Raw genomic sequence first — 17,231 nt, forward strand, 5'->3', positions numbered from 1 at the left:
ACTTACCTGCAGAAAACAAAGAAACTAAAAACTAGGAGGCTCCAGCTTCTGAAGAACCAGGCAGAAAGATGCCAAATCTGATTAATCCAACACCATAGCTTACAGGTGGTCACTGTCTTCCTTCTTTTCCAATCCAGAGGACTATTTTTATCAACTATTTCCTCAATGCAATTTTTAGCAGCTCTAGTAGCTTTGGAAACTTTTTTTTAAATAAATGAATTTTTTATTAGTATAAGTTTGTAGTACAAAATGATCACATTCCTTGTGGGAAACTGGTACATGTACATAACATTTTAATAGAAATATTTTTTAAAAGAAAAGAATTTCACTTCATCCCATTTCTTAAAATTTGGGTGATTTTTTAGAGGTGAAACCATTCACTGGTTGTTTATAGAAAATAGTGGGATTTGAAATATGGGAAGCTCTGATCTTAGGTGCCAGTTCAACATTCCATAGGTAGGGGACTAGTCTTATATTCTACAATATAAAGCATACTGAACAGCAGTGTAGAATCATACTCGTGCATTTAAATGTCTTACATATTTTATATTACTTCTATTCCCATGTTGCTTAGCAGAAATGTTTCCTAAAGAAAATGACTCCTTGATCACTTCTCTGACAGAATTGTGTGTACTCTGTAACATCTTTGGACCTAGTACCTAGTAGCATTTGTTAATATGCTATGAAAGATACAAAATTTGAATATGTAACATACATGATATAAAACTGAATTTCTGGGACTTAACAGTTTATCACCATTTTAAAAATAATGGAAATATTATTTCATATACCAATTCCCCATGAAAAGTGTAATCATTATGTACTGCAAAATCTTTATGTACTAGTAAGTCATGTAATAAATTATGTAATCACTATGTACTAATAAAATATAAAAGTTAATAAAGATATTGTTACTTGATATCTTTTTTTTTTCCTTTTTGGAGTGGGGTAGGTCTCACTGGTGTAGTTCAGCAGGCTGGCCTTGACCTCACAACGATCCTTCTGCCTCAGCCTCCTGAGTGCTGAGATTACAGGTATGCACCACCACACCTGGCACTTGATGTCCTCTTAAGAAAATTTTGCCTCTAAATTTGAAGCTGGAAAGTCAGTTGAGTAACTGTTTAAAAGAAATGTAATATGTGACTTTTCAATTTCTAGATTATGTGTTAAGAATTATGTACAGTTCTGGAAAGATAATAGAGGGATAAACAGCAACAAGCAGTCTCTGAGATTCAGAATCAAAACATTGAAAAATAACTACTTAGGGAAGAAAAAGAGGGAGGTGGATCCCTGGGACCCAGGAAAGAGCTAACAAAAAATTGAGGCCACAGGGAAAGTGAAGAGACAGACCTCAGTGCAGAGAAAAGAAGTGGCAAACTGCACTTTCTCCCCAACTCCTGGCTTGCAGTGGGAGAGAGGAGGCTGGAATCTATAAAGACATAGCAAGAGCAAGTGCCTCCAGAAGACCCTTCGGGAAATCCGCCTGTGGAATAGAGCATTGGATGCTATGAAATACAGCAGCTGGTGAGTGACTCCAGTCCAGGCAGCTTCCTTATGCCCTGGGGAGGGAGCTTGGTCAGATGTCATTTCAGACAGTGGCCAACTGAACTGTATGCTGGCTTCATCTCTGGGCTCCCAGTGACTGGGTGAGGGACGACTGCAGGGGATGTGAAGTCAGGGAGTCAAGGTCAGGCTACCCAGAGATTCCCAGAGGGTGGTAAGCTGAACAACTCAGGCCCTGACCTCACAACCAGAGGCCAGGATCAGCTGGAATATCTGTGAAGTTGAATGCACCAGAATCAGCACCTGCCCTAATCCTACTGCAGGCTTGCTGGGATTATACAGCCTAGATCTGGGCTCTCTCTGCCCCCTTTGTCTGCCAGTGACAGCAGAGACATGTCATGAATTGAACGTGACCACAAAACTGTAGACCCCTAAAGATAACACAGGCTTGGAATTGCAGAGAAATCTTTTTTTGCTTTGTTTTTTATTTTCTTATTTTATTTTTCTCATGAGTGTAAACACTTTTTAGGGTTTTTGTTTTGTTTTTGATTTTTTTTTCCTTCTTTCATTCACTCCTGCCTTCTTCAGTAGTTTCTCAAAGCTCTAGAAATCTTTCTTTGTCCTTCAGCCTTGATTTTAAAATCTCTTGTTTTATTAATCATTTTTTCCTGTTATCCCTTTTATATTTTCTCCCCCAAGGGTAAAAATTATTCTATTGAGGATATATAATTTTCATATTTGTTTTCTATTTGGTTATCTAACTATAAATCTGGTACCCATGACTAAAGGCAGCAAATTAAGTTACCACAATATGTCATTTTCTATACTGTGCTTGATGCTACTGCTATTACTGATTGTACCACTTTAGCCAAGGTGACAGAATTGTTGTGATTGTTCTTTGTATGCTAATCCTGAGATTTTCTGGGAGTCATAACAATACCATAATCCATTACTAAAGAACTGGGTGCCAGGTCAAACAGGCAGCAACCTCTCATCCCTAATAAATTAAAGTGGCAGGATATTGGGATAGTCTCAAAAGCCCAAACCAGCTATACCTAAAAGTCATCTCTGAAAAGTAGTCATTTCCTAAAGAAGTTTCAATACTATTAATGAAGCTCACTACCATAAACAATTTATAACCATCTATTCAGAAAACATATTTTAAAAAATAGAAGATGAGAAAATACAAAGCAAATGCAACTCTAAAACTGCAGCTCACCCAAAGTAAATCCAGGAGATACTGAGGTAGAAGAAATCAAAAGCCACTCAGCTGAATTTTCTGAAATTTTGGCAGTAGAAGTAACAAAGCAGATGAATGACTCTCCAGGAAAAAATCAGAAATAATTACACAGCTAACTAAAGAGGTGATGACCACAATGCAACACATGGTTAGTGAATGTAAGGTAAGCACAGATTTTAAAAACACTACAGGAACCTAAATAAGTGATAGAAAGCATGAATGCCCCATGTAGAAAAGAATTGGATTCCATAAAACAGATTCAAACCGATGTCTAGGGGATTAAAAACTCTATTGAGAAGCCATGCAGCGCCCAGAAAAAAGAAGTCAGTACCTCCCAAGAACTGGTCATGCTGGGACTAGGAAGAGTCCACCAAGAAGCCAAATAGCAGCCTTTCTAGTAAGCCACACAAGCCATGCAGGACCCAGGAAAAGAGAAGTCAGAGAGCGCCTCTGCACAACTGAGATACCAGTTAACTCAGTTTGGTTAACTTTGCAGGCCTGGGGCTGGTGGTCTGAGCATCTGTTGGGAGGATGACAGTATGCACTAAAAAAATATGAGGAATTTCTTTCTGTCCTTTTTGAGGTCCAATATTGTTCTCACTGTTTTGCTCTGAGTAATTGTTTTACTTTATTTAATATTCTATCTTAATTGGTTTTATTCTATTTTTTTTATTTTGCTATATCTGTTAAAATGGACAGTTATTGTGACAATAACACACTCTACTATGGTGGTCACTGTTGTTTTCCTATTATCCTGCTTCACAGTTCTGTACCAATTTCATTGCTTTGTTTTGATTGGCTTTATCCAGTTTTGTTTTGTTGTGATTTATTATCTTTAAAAGAAAAAGTCTACTGAAAGTATATGCAGGGCTCTGGCAAACGGCGGATGCCCCAAGGGGAGAACAACCCAGTGTCTCCCAAGATCTACGCCATGTTGGAACTTAGGGTGCTGGGAAACCAAGCAACCAGCCTGCCTCCCTGATAAGCAGCCATGAGCCTAATGGTGCATGGGTTGAGAATCAAATATCTCATTCACCACCACCCCCTCTTAGCAAATGGGAGCCAGAGGTCTGAGCATCTCTTGGGAGGTTGACCATATGCACTATAGCAAATAAGGAGGATTTCCTTCTACCATCTCTTTGAAGGCAAATATTATCACTGTTGTGCTTTGTTCTGATTAATTGTATTTCTCTATTCAACATTCTGTTTTGATAAGTTCTATAATGTTCTGTATTTGGTTTGATTTTGCAATACTTGATTAAAAGAACAACTATTGTGAAGATAACAAGATATACTATGGCACCTATTACTGTTATTTCGGTAACCTGTTCTGATGTTCTACACCAATTTCACCACACTGTCTCAATTGGCTATGTTCTGTCTTACTTCACTACCTTCAAAATAATAATAATAATAATAATAAAGAAATCAATCAATGTGAAGGTAGACTATCATATCTAGAAGACAGATTTGTAGTTAGCAACAATCAAATGAGCAACTTCTTTAAAATAGCAAGGGACCATGACAAATAAATCCAAAGATGAACAGATAAATAACATCAGATTAATTGGAATCAATAAAAAAGAAACAGAAAATAGCACAAAAAACATAAAAATATTGTTAGCAGAAGCTGGGCATTGTGGTGCACACATGTAAACTTAGCACTCAGAAGACTGAGGCAGGAGAATCAAGTTGGAGACCAGCCTGGGCTACAAAGTGAACTCAAGTCCAGCCTGAACTATATAGTGAGAACTGGTCTCAAAAACACAAAAAAGAAGAGGAACAAGGAGGAGGAAGAGGGGGAGGAGGAGACTATGATGATGAAATAATAGCAGAAAACTTCCCAAGCTTGTCAAAAAATTTGATCTAGAGATAAGTGAGGCACCTAGAACTCCAAGGCATATAATAGTAAAGATTACAGAAATTCAACACAAAAAAATATTAAATATTATGTTAGACAAAAGAAACATCACGTGTAAAGGAAAACCCATCAGAATCACTGCAGACTTCTCAACACAAACCCTCAAGTCAAAGTGAGCTTGGAGGGAAGCTCAAGCCCTAAAATAAAGCAACCTCCAACACAGATTGATGTGCCCCACAAAATTATCTTTCAAAGTTGATGGGGAAATGAGACTTGCAAGATAAAGAACAACTGAAGAAATTTATGACCACAAAACCAGCACTTCAAAAACTGCTGAAAGATATTCTAGAAAAAGAAAATGAAGACAATTCCACGAACTCTAATAGAATGAATCCACCAGACAAAGCAAGCAGTTAAACAGAGAAGAAAGAGAAGCAACAACAGGAAAATAATATGACGAAGATAAGTTAATATATATGAGCTATAATCATCAATGTAAATGGTCTCAACTCACCAATAAAAATAAACATATTGACAAATGGACTGAGAAACCTAGAAATTAATCTAATGAAGGAAGTAAAAAAAATATTACACTGAAAACTACAGTGTTCTGAAAAAGGAGATTGAAGAGGGTATCAGAACATGGAAAGATATTCCTTATGCTTGGGTAGGCAGAACCAATATAGTGAAGAGGGCCATACTTCCACAATTGTTATACACATTTAAGGCAATACCCATAAAATATCAATAGCATATTTCAGAGAATTAGAGAAAACAATCCTAAAATTCATTTAGAACCAGAAGAGACCTAGAATAGCAAAAACAAATTTTGGGCAACAAATGTGAGGCAGGGGTCCCATAATCCTAATTTGAAATTATACTATAAAGCTATCTTGATAAAACAGCACGGTACTGGCAAAAACAAAACAAAACAAAAACAAAGCAGGCCCAAGAAGCAATGAAATAACATAGAAGATGCAGAAATAACTCTAAACAAACTCAGTCACCTGATCTTTGACAATAGAACCAAACACCTTCACTGGAAAAGAGATAACCTCTTTAATAAATGGTTCTAGGAACATTAGGCTTCTGCATGCCAGAGATTAAGCCTAGACTCACACTTCTCACCATCCACTAAACATAAATTGAAATGGATCAAAAATCTAAATAATATTTAATAAGGACCAACATAGATTATAGATATTGGAAAGTAGGAAAAAACGTTCAAATGTGAAGAGGAACAAAGGAGTGGGGAGAAGAAAGTGAAAGAAGGGAAAAGGGAAAAAATGGAATATAAGGAAAAATGAAACAAAGCTTTTGTTTAGGGAAGAAGAAGAGGATTGAAGGGAGGGAAGGAGAATCAGGTAAAAAGAATGATCAAGATATATTATGTATACCTACACAAGTTCCCCATTATGAATGTGATCACTGAGTTTATCAAAAGTGTATCAATAAAATTAATTTTAAAAAGAATTGTATACAAAGTGAAATGCTTTAGACTGTAAAGGAAGCAAATAAGAAGTTAACAAGAAGCAAGCCCTCCCTACTAGCCAGCACCATGCACAGGCTGCTGCGGGGAGGTCCAGATGCCAGCCTTTTCCCATGAGTCACTGCCAATCACGGACTGCAGGGAAAGAGAACAAGAAGTCAACAAGAAGCAAGCTCTCCCTGTGAGCTGGCATGTGTGGGCTGCTAGGGGGAGACCCAGATGCCAGCCCCTCTGGTATGTGGGCTGGGAGACAAGAAGAGCCAACTCACCCACCAAACCCACCTCTATCCCCAGCCATAAATGACTGGCTGATCTGGAGAAACACAGGGTGTGATGATAACTATTGAGGTAAAATATAACTTAATGCTTGTAGAGTTTAGTGGTTTACTGACATTGCAAGTCTAAAGCCAGTAGTCTGATCATCGATTCTGAGGATAACAACGCGCAATGTAGCATCTAGGGGAGAACTCCTTTTGAAGGTGGTAGCCATTGTTAATTTCCTATTGTCTTGTTTTGAAGTCCTGTATCATTTTCATTGTTCTGTTGGGTTGTGTTTTATTCTGTTGTGTCTTTTTGGCATATCCAATGGAATGGGCAGCTATTTCAAAGATAAAAAGATATGTTATTGTAGCCATTTTGGATTTACTATTATCTTGTTTTAAAGTCCTTTACTGTGTTCATTGTTTTGTTTTTTGTTGGTTCTATTCTGTTCTATTTTGTTTGATTTTTACTATCTTTGAAGGTATGAGCAGCTATTTTGAAGACAACAAGAGACATTATGGTAACCATTGCTGAATTCCTATTATCTTTTTTGAAGTCCTGTATCACTTGCACTGTTTTGTTTTGATTGGCTTTATTCTGCTTTATTTTGCTTGTTTTATTGTCTTTAAAATAAAAAAAATTTTAGAAGTTAAATGTTTGTGTACTGATCCTGAACATACCAAGAGAAGTCTCAATTATGAAGGAATGTTTTGGAAGGAAAAAAAGAGTATACACGTCAGTCTTAGTTACTTTTCTCATTGCTGAGACAAAATACCTGCTACCCAGAATTAAAGGAGAAAAGGTTTATTTGGCTCACAGTTTGTAGAGGTTTTAGTTTATAGCTGTTTGACTCCAAAGCAAGGTCACATGGCAGAAGGGTGTTGTGGTGGAGAAACAGGTGATGGCAGACAGAAGGCACAAGGCGGCAAGTACCATGTGACAAGTGATGACCTTTTTTCTGTCCCTTATACCTTACCCAGGCTACCTATCTTTAGGACAGGTAATACTCATACCCAGAGGTGGGGCATCCTTAATTCTAGCATCCCAACATAAATCACCCCCAGCATCACATCTTGATCCCAGCAGGACATACTATGTATATCCAGTCACTTCCAAATAGCCCCTCTTATGACCACCTGAGGTTGGGGGGGGCATCTAGATACAACCTATAACCACATACAAAGAAATATTTAGATTTGTAAAATATTTAGATTTGTAAATTATAATTGTCATAGCAGCACTATTTGTTTACCCTCAATCTAGAAACACATATATAAATTATGGGATAACCATAGAATGGACTACTACACAATAATAACAAATGAACTAGAGCTACCTGCCACAATATAGCTGACTCTAGAAAACATAATGAATGGAAGAAGCTTGACCCAACAGTAGGCAGCATAACTCTAAGGTAAGAAAATAAATAACAATCATAAGAGAAGGACTGGAGATTACCTTAGCAGAGGAGGAGGTCCAGACCTGATAGGGAAATTCTAGGGTTCCTGAAGTATTGGCACTCTTCTCTCTTGACCTAAGTAATGGTTAGATGGAGTTTGCAGTATAACATGTTCACATTACTCATGTTGTTAGTGCTTTATGCACTTCTGTTTGCACTTACAGGTCATTTACTTCCTTTACTATTTTTCACAATAAATAAAAGTTTAAAAAAAAGAGATAAGGGGGTATGAAAGACCACTTTTCTGAATTACTTAACTCAGGCCTTGTTTATTTGTTCATTTGTTTGTATGTTTGTTTGTTGATGCAGGTCTTGATCTGTAGGCCAAATTGGCCTTGAACTCTGGCCTCTGCCTTCTAAAGTACTGGGATTGCACCATCATAACCAGCCACTTGGACTTTGTTAAAAGTGAAAATGAATCAGGAGCTCTAGCCTGAGTTACCCATCTCAGGGTGGGAATAACTCAGAAGCTGATGCCCACTTGTCTGCTGTTTAAGAGGCGGGTACAATTGCCAGATACGGAAGAGGAAGAGCCTCTGGGATGATGTGACTGGAAGAGGAAACAGTTCTACTTCCCCCCTTTCAGGATGGGGGATCAAGCCAGGTCCACGCACAGCTCCACCAGTGCTTTACTACTGAGCTGCCCTCCCAGTCCAAGAAGACATATCTAAAAAAGTCCATTTAGCTGGTCCACACAATTTTGCTTTTTTCCTCTGATAATCATGGCTCAGGGATGGTTTGCCCAGATCTTCAAGTCAGTGCTGACGGACGTCTCTTGAGGCTTATGGTATACAGCATAAGAGTTCTAAAAGCACTACATCAAAATGTATAGACTTGGGGCTGCAGAGGTAGTCAGCAGTAGAACACTTGCCTGGTGCATGTGAAGCCCTGGGTTCAATCCCCAGCACTGGGGAAAACAAAAATAAACAAACAAAAACAAGATTTGGAAAGCAAAACACATTCATGATACTTTATTTATAGACATGTGATTTGTGAAGGAAGAGACTCAGAAAGGGGGTCAAGCCTCTTTTCACTGTATGACAGATGATCACTGTGAGGATGACAGCGACAGACTTGTGATTCTCACTGATCTTCAGTTCCGCAGCAGAACAACCCTGGTACGATCAGGACTAGATTCATTATGAAAGGCATCTTTGCATGCAGTGTTTATTTCCATGACTTGTATTTTTCCTGTGTACTAATAAGCTGCTGAGAGTAACATTCCACTGCTTAGGGAATATTTATATGCACGACAGTATGATTTATGTGTCCTCCTCTCTCAGCTGTCTCTGCTCTACCATGGTGTCTCTGAGGAAAATAAATAACCCTGTAGCCAGGGATGGGAGCATCACCCAAAGAACTATGGATTTAACACCTTGTGGTACCCACACCCCAGACAGGATTGTATTCAGATTTTGAACAGATCCTTGCTAAACGTAATTATCTGCTTTGCACTTCATTCCAGAAATGCTGACTATATATAAAATATAGAAGAAACAGTAAGTATTAATCAAAGGATTATTCCAGCACAACCAACATCTAACTAGGCTGTTTGAAGTGAAAGGAGGCTACTGCTTTTGTGATGCCATGACAGTAGAAGCTCTATGATAATTTTCACATGGAGAAGGGAGAGTAGATAAAGAGTTTGGGGAAGGAGCTAAAGACAGGCAAGATTTGGAAGGGCTTTGAAGGTGCAGAATAGACTTTGAAAGACTATTCTAGAACATGAAGGAAGAGGAGAGGGGAGAGGTGGAAAATGGAATAGATAAGTTCATTCATAACCTTTGGTACTAAACTCAGTGGATTTCCATCTCCCATGGAATTAAGCTTGCATTTAATTCCTAGTTTGCTCCCTTCCTACGGAATTTCTCACATTCTCCGCCTTGAGCACTATTCTTAGGCTTTCCTTTCTAGTCTCCACTTGCCCTGGTTCATGTGCTGTCTCCCTGTGGAGTGGCTTGCATTGTATCACTCACATTACAAGCTCCTTCTCAAGCTCTGAGTTGTTTAAGGATCTTCTCATTAAGCCTAGATTTCATATACTCTTCTCTAACTTCATATGCTACCCATTTTACAATTGCTGCCTGTGGACATCTGTTAATTTGTTCTCTTCAACAGAGTTCTAATTTCTTATATTTTCATAACTTACCTCTCCAAAAAAAAAAAAAAAACAGATTATGTGTCATTCTTTGGTGACAATATAAACATCTGCATGAGAATCTAGTCAAAGTTTTTGGGGAAAGAGAAATACATTCTGCTTCATATAATAGTTACTTCTTGGGAAGCTGGATTTCCCAGTTAGAGTTTCAAGGGAGCTTGTAACATAAAATTCAAAGGGTCTATATTAAATGACTGGGTTTTTTTTTTGTCTTTTTCCTTTTTATCAGTACCGGGAATCGAACTCATGACCGCCTGCTTGCAAGGCAGGCGCTTATGCCGCTGAGCTAAATCCCCAGCCCCATGACTGTCTTTTTTATTAAATGTTATGTTAAGCTGCATTGTGCCCCTAAAATATGTCTATCTGGAATCTCAAAATGTAAACTTATTTGAAACAAGGATTTTTTTAGATATAATTAAGAAATGCTGTAAGTATCAGATACTGGAGAAAACAAGGAAGAGTCTTCAGAGAAAATGTGGCCCTGAAAACATGTGATCTCAGATTTTAGGTTTCCAGAACTATGAGAACACACATTTCTGTAATTTTAAGCCACCAAGTTTGTAGTAATTTGTTAGACAGCTTTGGGAAATTATTGCCGCTGTTTAGTCCCAAGTGGGTGATAGGTAGGAAAACATGGGCTATTATCTATTATAATTTGCTATAACAAATTACCATAAGCTAGATGGCTTATAAACATTAGCAATATATTTCGCATAGCTCGGAAGGCAAGGAAGTCTAAGGACAAGGCGCCAGTAGATTTGGTGCCTGGCAAAGGCCTGTTTCCTGTGTCTTCATATGGAGGAAGAGTTGAGGGTCTCCTGGGTCTGTCATATAAGAGCACTAATTCCATTCACGAGGACCCCACTCCCCGGGAGCTAAGCACCTCCCCAAATACCATCATCTAACAAGTGAGGACGACAGCATAAATTTGGGGGAAAATAAGTACTGGGACCATACTAATCCACACTGAAGAAATTAAATTGGACTGAGGGCTGGGGATTTAGCTCAGCGGCATAAGCTGCTTTGCAAGCGCATGGTCGTGAGTTTGATCCCTGATACCGATAAAATAAAATAAAAAATTTTAAAAAATACATTGGACAGAAACATAGATGTTTTACAGCATCACCAGACAGAAATAAAATTTATTCAGTAACTCATAATTCTGGCATGATGGAGGGATGAACACATGACCTCATTTCAAGTCATCTATGTGGGAAAAAAAAGGCCAATGACTAAAAGCCACGACTCATAGAAACAGTAACAGAACACTGGAAAGCAGTATCAGAAAATACCAAGAGCCTCACAAATGCTTGCCACGAGTTGTAGCACAAGGGGACATAGAGAGAGGGCGGGGACAGGGGAAGGATCAGTTTCTGCTTGCACAGTGCACTTAAAGACTAAATTTTCCCTCTCGCCTTTAGTAATTTAAAAACTAGACAAAGCACTTTTAACTTGCTTTTGTATACTGAACAATATCCACTGCAGGATTGCGATGCTTAAGAAAATAGAAACAAATAAGGTAAGCTGTATGATGGCTTTAGATTTCTATCTGGAGTTACATCCTAGAACCTGAATGAGGGAGGAGGATTCTCAGCCGATCATGCTGTCTCAGCAAGTTGAGATAAAAGAATCAGGAAGCATAAAAAGGGTAGAAGTAGTGAATCAGAATTTCAAAGAGGAAGGAGCTTTGCAGAAATATAAGCATTAAGGAGTCTTCCTTGAGATTTAATTGAATACTAAGATGTGTAGGGTATTAGTAGAGGGTGAATTAAATCCCTTGAGAATAGGCAAAACTTGTCTGTGTGAGCTGTAAGCTGTATGCCCCTACAGCTCACACGAGGCTGGGGATCCTTTGGGATTGCTCTAGCCAAGTAGAGTCCTCATTGATCACTTTTTTTTTTGAGACATGATTTCACTATGTAGTTCAGGCTGGCATTGAACTCACTATGGAGTGTAGGGTGGCCTTGAGCTAGCTAGCAGTGATTCTCCTGCCTTAACCTCCCAGGTGCTGAGATTATAGGCATGTGTCACCATATCCAGCATGATAGCTTTTGAAACTCAATAGAGCTGTCAAAAAAGTCACATCTTACAATTGACCTAAATCATACCTTGAGTTATGCTGCTCCAGGAATATTCAAGGAAAAGAAAAACAGACCTCCAAAGAGGAAGGGCAACCTGCAAGGGACTTAATTGCCTTCTAGAAGAAAGACCACCACCTTTCTGGGACAAAAGTGACCAGCCACCACCACTATAATCTACACATGAGGATTAGACAAAAATAATCACACAGCTAAGAATCAGTGTAACTTACCATGTTAATAGAAAAAAGGAGAACAATCACAGGAGCAATCTACCAGATTCAGGAAAAAAAATTCAAAAGATCTGTCACCTACTAATGCAAACTATCTCAGTAAACCAGCAATAGAAACAAACACTCCCACTATCATAAAGGAAATCTACAAAAATCTATAGCTAACATCACACCAAAAATGAAAGACTGATTTCTCCCTAACATTCCTAGTCAACGTTGTCTGGAAGTATATGCAACAAGACAAAGAAATAAAAGACACACAAACATGAAAGCAGGAAGTAAAACTTTTAATTAGCAAATGGCCTTCCCCTGTGTGTAGAATCGGCTAAGGAATCCACATTAAAACTACGAGGTGTAGTAAATGAGTATAAAAGATTGTATAAGATATCAACATAAAAGTACAGGGTTACCTTCGGAGGTGAAGCTTTTGTTTGTGAACAATTTGGTTAGCAAACAGAAGTGTGTGGCTGTCTCTCTCTTATAAAGCTTTTGGAACAAAAATGCATTTTAATTTGAAACACCAGTATTTTCATAGTTTACAAAATATCATTTGTAATAGTTAATGGATAAAATGAACTGCATTGAACATAAGAACTGCTCTAAAGTAGGTAATATTTAAAACTGAAAATAAAAGCTATAAACAGAAAAATACTCACTATATATATTATTTTAATTCTCAAAAACTATTTTTTTGGTTGACACAATAATTGCGTATATCTATGAGGTATAATGTGATGTTTTCATTCATGCCTGTATTGGATAGTGATCAATTTAGGTTAAGTAGAATATCCATCTTTGAGGAAAAATTGTTAAAATTAGTAAGAAATGTCACAAATGGAAAATATAATAGGATAATATGCATCAAAAGGAAGAAGGGAAAACTTGTCTCTGTTTTCTCCCCCTCCTCTGATTACCTTTTGTAATTTTAATTTTTATTAATATATATTTACAGTACATAACGATTACATTCATTACAAGAAGTTGGCACATGTACACAACACATCTTAATTCTCTTTCCCCCTTCCTCTCTTCCCCCTCCCTCTATCTCTGGCTCACCCTCCCATTTGCAAAAGGTCTATCTCCCTGTTTCCTATTATCTGTCTTTTATTTAGCTCTTTAATGTATACATACTTTTGGTTCTCATATAAAAGAAACAATGCAATATTTAAGCCTGTGTATCTGATTTATTTCACTTAACATTTTTATTGTCTCAAAGTATATTCATTTTCCTACAAATGACTCGTTTATCCTTCTTTATAGCAATGTAGTACCTATTATGTATAAATATCGTATTTTCTTTGTCCATGTATCTGATGGATACGTAGGCTGTTTCCAAGATTTAGCTCTAGTGAGTTGTGCTGCTATTAACATGGTCATACATGTATCTCTATAATATAATGTCTTTAACTCTTTCTGGAAGATACCTACAAGGAAAATAGGTGAGTTTACTTCTATTTTTAGTTTTTTGAGACTCTGATACTGATTTCCATAGTAATTGCACTAGTTCACATTCCCACCAACGATGTAGAAAGGTTCTTTTTCCCCTATAGTTTTTCAGATGTTTGCTATAATTTGACTTCTTGATGACTGCCATTGTTTCTAAAATAAGATAGAATCCCAGGGCTGGGGATTTAGCTCAGTGGTATAAGTGCCTACCTGGCAAGTGCAAGGTCATGAGTTTGATTCCTGGTACCAAAAAATAAACAAAAAACCCCCGATACAATCTCCGTGTTGTTTTAATTTGGATTTCTCTACTGACCAGAGAAGTTGAACAAACATTTTTTATTTGGTGGGGGGTGTCTAAATATTTCGATTTTTTTTTGTATATTCTGGAAGAGTTGGCAAAAAATGTTTCTCATTCTATGGGTTGTCTCTTTACATTTTTGGTTGTTTCCTTTGCTATGAAAAAGCTATTTAATTTATATAAGCCTGTTTGTTAATTCTTGATGTTACTTAGAGTGCAACTGGGGTGCTGTTCAGAAAATCCTTGCCTATGCCTATGCCTTTAAGAGTTTTGTCTATTTTATTTTCCATCAGATTGTTTCTGTTTTAACATTTATGTCTTTAATCCATTTTTACTTTAGTACACAGTGAGAGATGAATATAGCTGCCATATTCTGCATGTGAATAGCTAGTTTTTCCAGCACCATTTGTTATAGTGCATGTTTTTTGCTTCTTTATCAAATATCAGATGGTTGAATGTGCCTGGGTTTTTTCAGCATCCTCATTTCTGTGCCACTGATTCACATGGCTCTTCTTGTGCTAATGCCATTCTGTTTTCATCACCTTAGTTTTTTAATGTAACTTCCACCTGGGCTTGTTGCCCAAGACTGCTTTTGCTGTTTTGGGTCTCTTCTGGTTACATGTAGATTTTCAGATTGTTTTCTCTAGTCCTGCCATGTTTTGATTGGCATTGTGTTAAATCTGCATATCAATTTTGGAAGTATGGGCATTTTGGCAATATTAGTTCTGCCTATGTAGGACTAGAAGTTATCTTTCCATTTTCCATTACTATAGTTTTCATATAGATGTCTTTCACCTCTATTAGTTTCTAAGTATTTTGATTTTTCTTGAAGCTATTGTGAATGATACTCTTTTTCTAATTTCTTTCTTCATGAGTTTCTTTTGGTATACGACAACACTCTTGATTTTTATGCATTGATTTTCTATCCTGCTACCTTGATGAATTTGCTTATTAGTTCTAGTTGTTTATGGATTTTTTTGGCTCTTCCGGGCATAGAATTATGTCATCTGCCCCAAAAAAGGGAATACTTCAATGTCTTTCTTTCCTAAATGTATCCTTTTATTTTTTTCTTTTGCCTTATTGCTCTGGCCAAAATTTTGAGTACTGTATAGGTGATAGTGGGCAAACTTGTCTTTCCTGATCTTAGAAGAAAAGCTTTCAGTTTTTCCTCCATTAAATATATTAGCAGTAGATTTGTCATAAATAGCTTTTATCAGGTTGAGATAAGGCCCTTCACTTATTTTCTGAGTTTTTATTATGAATGAATGTTGGATTTTGTCAAAGGCTTGTTCTGTGTGATGATCATGCGATTTGCTCTTACTTCTGTCAATGGATATATTTATTGATTTGCATATGTTGAGCAATCATCCTTGCACCCCTGGGATGAAGCCTTCTTGGTCATGATGTATGATCATTTTCATAACTTGCTGCATTCTGTTTGCCAGTATCTTGTTGAATAGTTTTGCATCTATGTTGATTAAAAGTTTGCTGTGTAGTTCAAAAATGGCGGCTTGCTAGGGGATTGGGCGGTGAGTCTCTCTGGAGAAATCATATTAGATGCTAGAATATGACAACATGGAGAGGGCCAGATGAATGGATAACAATTCTTATTAACCAAGACAGCGCGACTGGAGGATTTAAGGTCATGCTGAGATTGCAGTGGCTGATAACAGGAGTCTGCAAATCCCGCACCTTTAGAAAAAGAGTATCATTCACAATAGCTTCAAGATGCCAAAAGCCCAGTGTCCCGCAGCACACTGACCAGTGGATCCAAGAGGAAAAGCTGTATTGGCCTTTGGCAACTGCTGGAAATTGAGACCTGGGACCCCGCGAAGCAGTCAGGACTGCCGGGCTGCGCCGGAGGAGATTGTGAGAAGTTCTGGAGCTCCAAAGCTGAACACTGTGCAGTTTTCTGACCATTCTACGCTGTGTCAGGAATGCAGTGAAGGCAAGTGGCACAGTGTGCAGTAGACCCAAGAGGAAGACCTGCACTGAGTCCTGGTGAATACTAGGGACTGGGTCCCACAGCTGCTGTGGCTGGCTGGAGCACATCTTGGAATTGGGCAAAGCTTGCCACCACAGTGACATCATTAACACGGAGAGTCTGGTGGAGGACATCTTGGAATTGGGCAGACCCAGTGCCGCGGTGACATTAGATTGTCGCTCCTGGCACAGAGAGGTCTGGTAGAGGACAGCTGGGATTTGGGCAGAGCCCTGCATCACAGTGATATTAGTCAGCTGCTTCTGGCACAGAGAGAACTGGCAAGACCTTCTGGGGCTGAACCAAGCCTCTGGTTGGGACCCAATAAGCAGATACAAAATAGTAGTGACTCTGTGACATCCACAAAGTACAGCCTAACTTGTGTATTGACTGGCAGAGGCTGGAGGCTAGCCTGCACCATCCCTACATCCATGCCTACCCCAGATAACAACAAATTGGGGAGGACAGCAAAAACTCAAGTCAGCATGCTTCTGAAAGGCCCTAAGCAATATGGAGAGGGCCAGAGACCCCCAGGACACTCCAGTCTGAAAGAAACCAGAAACATGACAATAGATAGAATTTTTTAAAAAATCACCAGCTGCCCAACATGAGAAAATAAGCCCAGGAGAAGTAAATACAGAAGAGAACCAGCACAGTAACCATCCAATACTGGACACAGCATCAGCTGAAATAAAAAACTACCTCCATGACCTCATAGATGAATTTAAAGCTGTATTCCTGATCCAAGTGAGGCAAGATATAAAGAGATTAATTAAAGAAATGACAAGCCCCACCCAAGAGAACACAGATGGGAGAACAGAGGAAATCAGAAAAGAAAGAGAAACTTCTGAAGAAGAATTTAAACATAACTTAGAATACATGAAACAGATCCAAAGAGATTACCAGGAAACTCCTTTGAACACTGGCAAAATGCCTTGACAGAAACTAAAGTTAGCCTTTTGAAACTTGAAGAGCAATTTATGATATATGATCGTGAAAGAAAAGACCTCTTAAAAATAACAAGGAACCAGAAAAAAATAATTCAAAGACTAAAAGATGACAAAAAGATACATAACTTAAGAATAAAGCATGTGAGTGAGGAAGCAGGAGCAACCAAAAATGAAATACAAAGAATATTCACAGATATATTAAAGCAAAATTTCCCATGTATAGTACAAAGAAATGACATCCAGATAAAAGAGGCATACAGAACGCCAGCTACCT

At 38.1% G+C, this 17,231-nt stretch overlaps 1 protein-coding gene across 1 annotated transcript in view; it reads left to right on the plus strand.

The window, feature by feature from the left end:
- Window positions 1-13,451, plus strand: part of Faim (Fas apoptotic inhibitory molecule) — a 49,729-nt gene extending 36,278 nt beyond the window's left edge. Inside the window, exon 6 of the mRNA XM_063249078.1 lies at window positions 8,123-13,451. Coding sequence (XP_063105148.1) covers window positions 8,123-8,152 — 30 coding nt within the window. The 3' untranslated portion in view covers window positions 8,153-13,451. The remainder of the gene's footprint in view (window positions 1-8,122) is intronic.
- The last annotated feature ends 3,780 nt before the right edge of the window (window positions 13,452-17,231 follow it).

Source organism: Cavia porcellus, unplaced genomic scaffold, assembly GCF_034190915.1.
Source record: "Cavia porcellus strain 051 isolate PalLab524CR breed Dunkin Hartley unplaced genomic scaffold, mCavPor4.1 scaffold_5, whole genome shotgun sequence".
NCBI classification, from domain to species: Eukaryota; Metazoa; Chordata; class Mammalia; order Rodentia; family Caviidae; genus Cavia; species Cavia porcellus.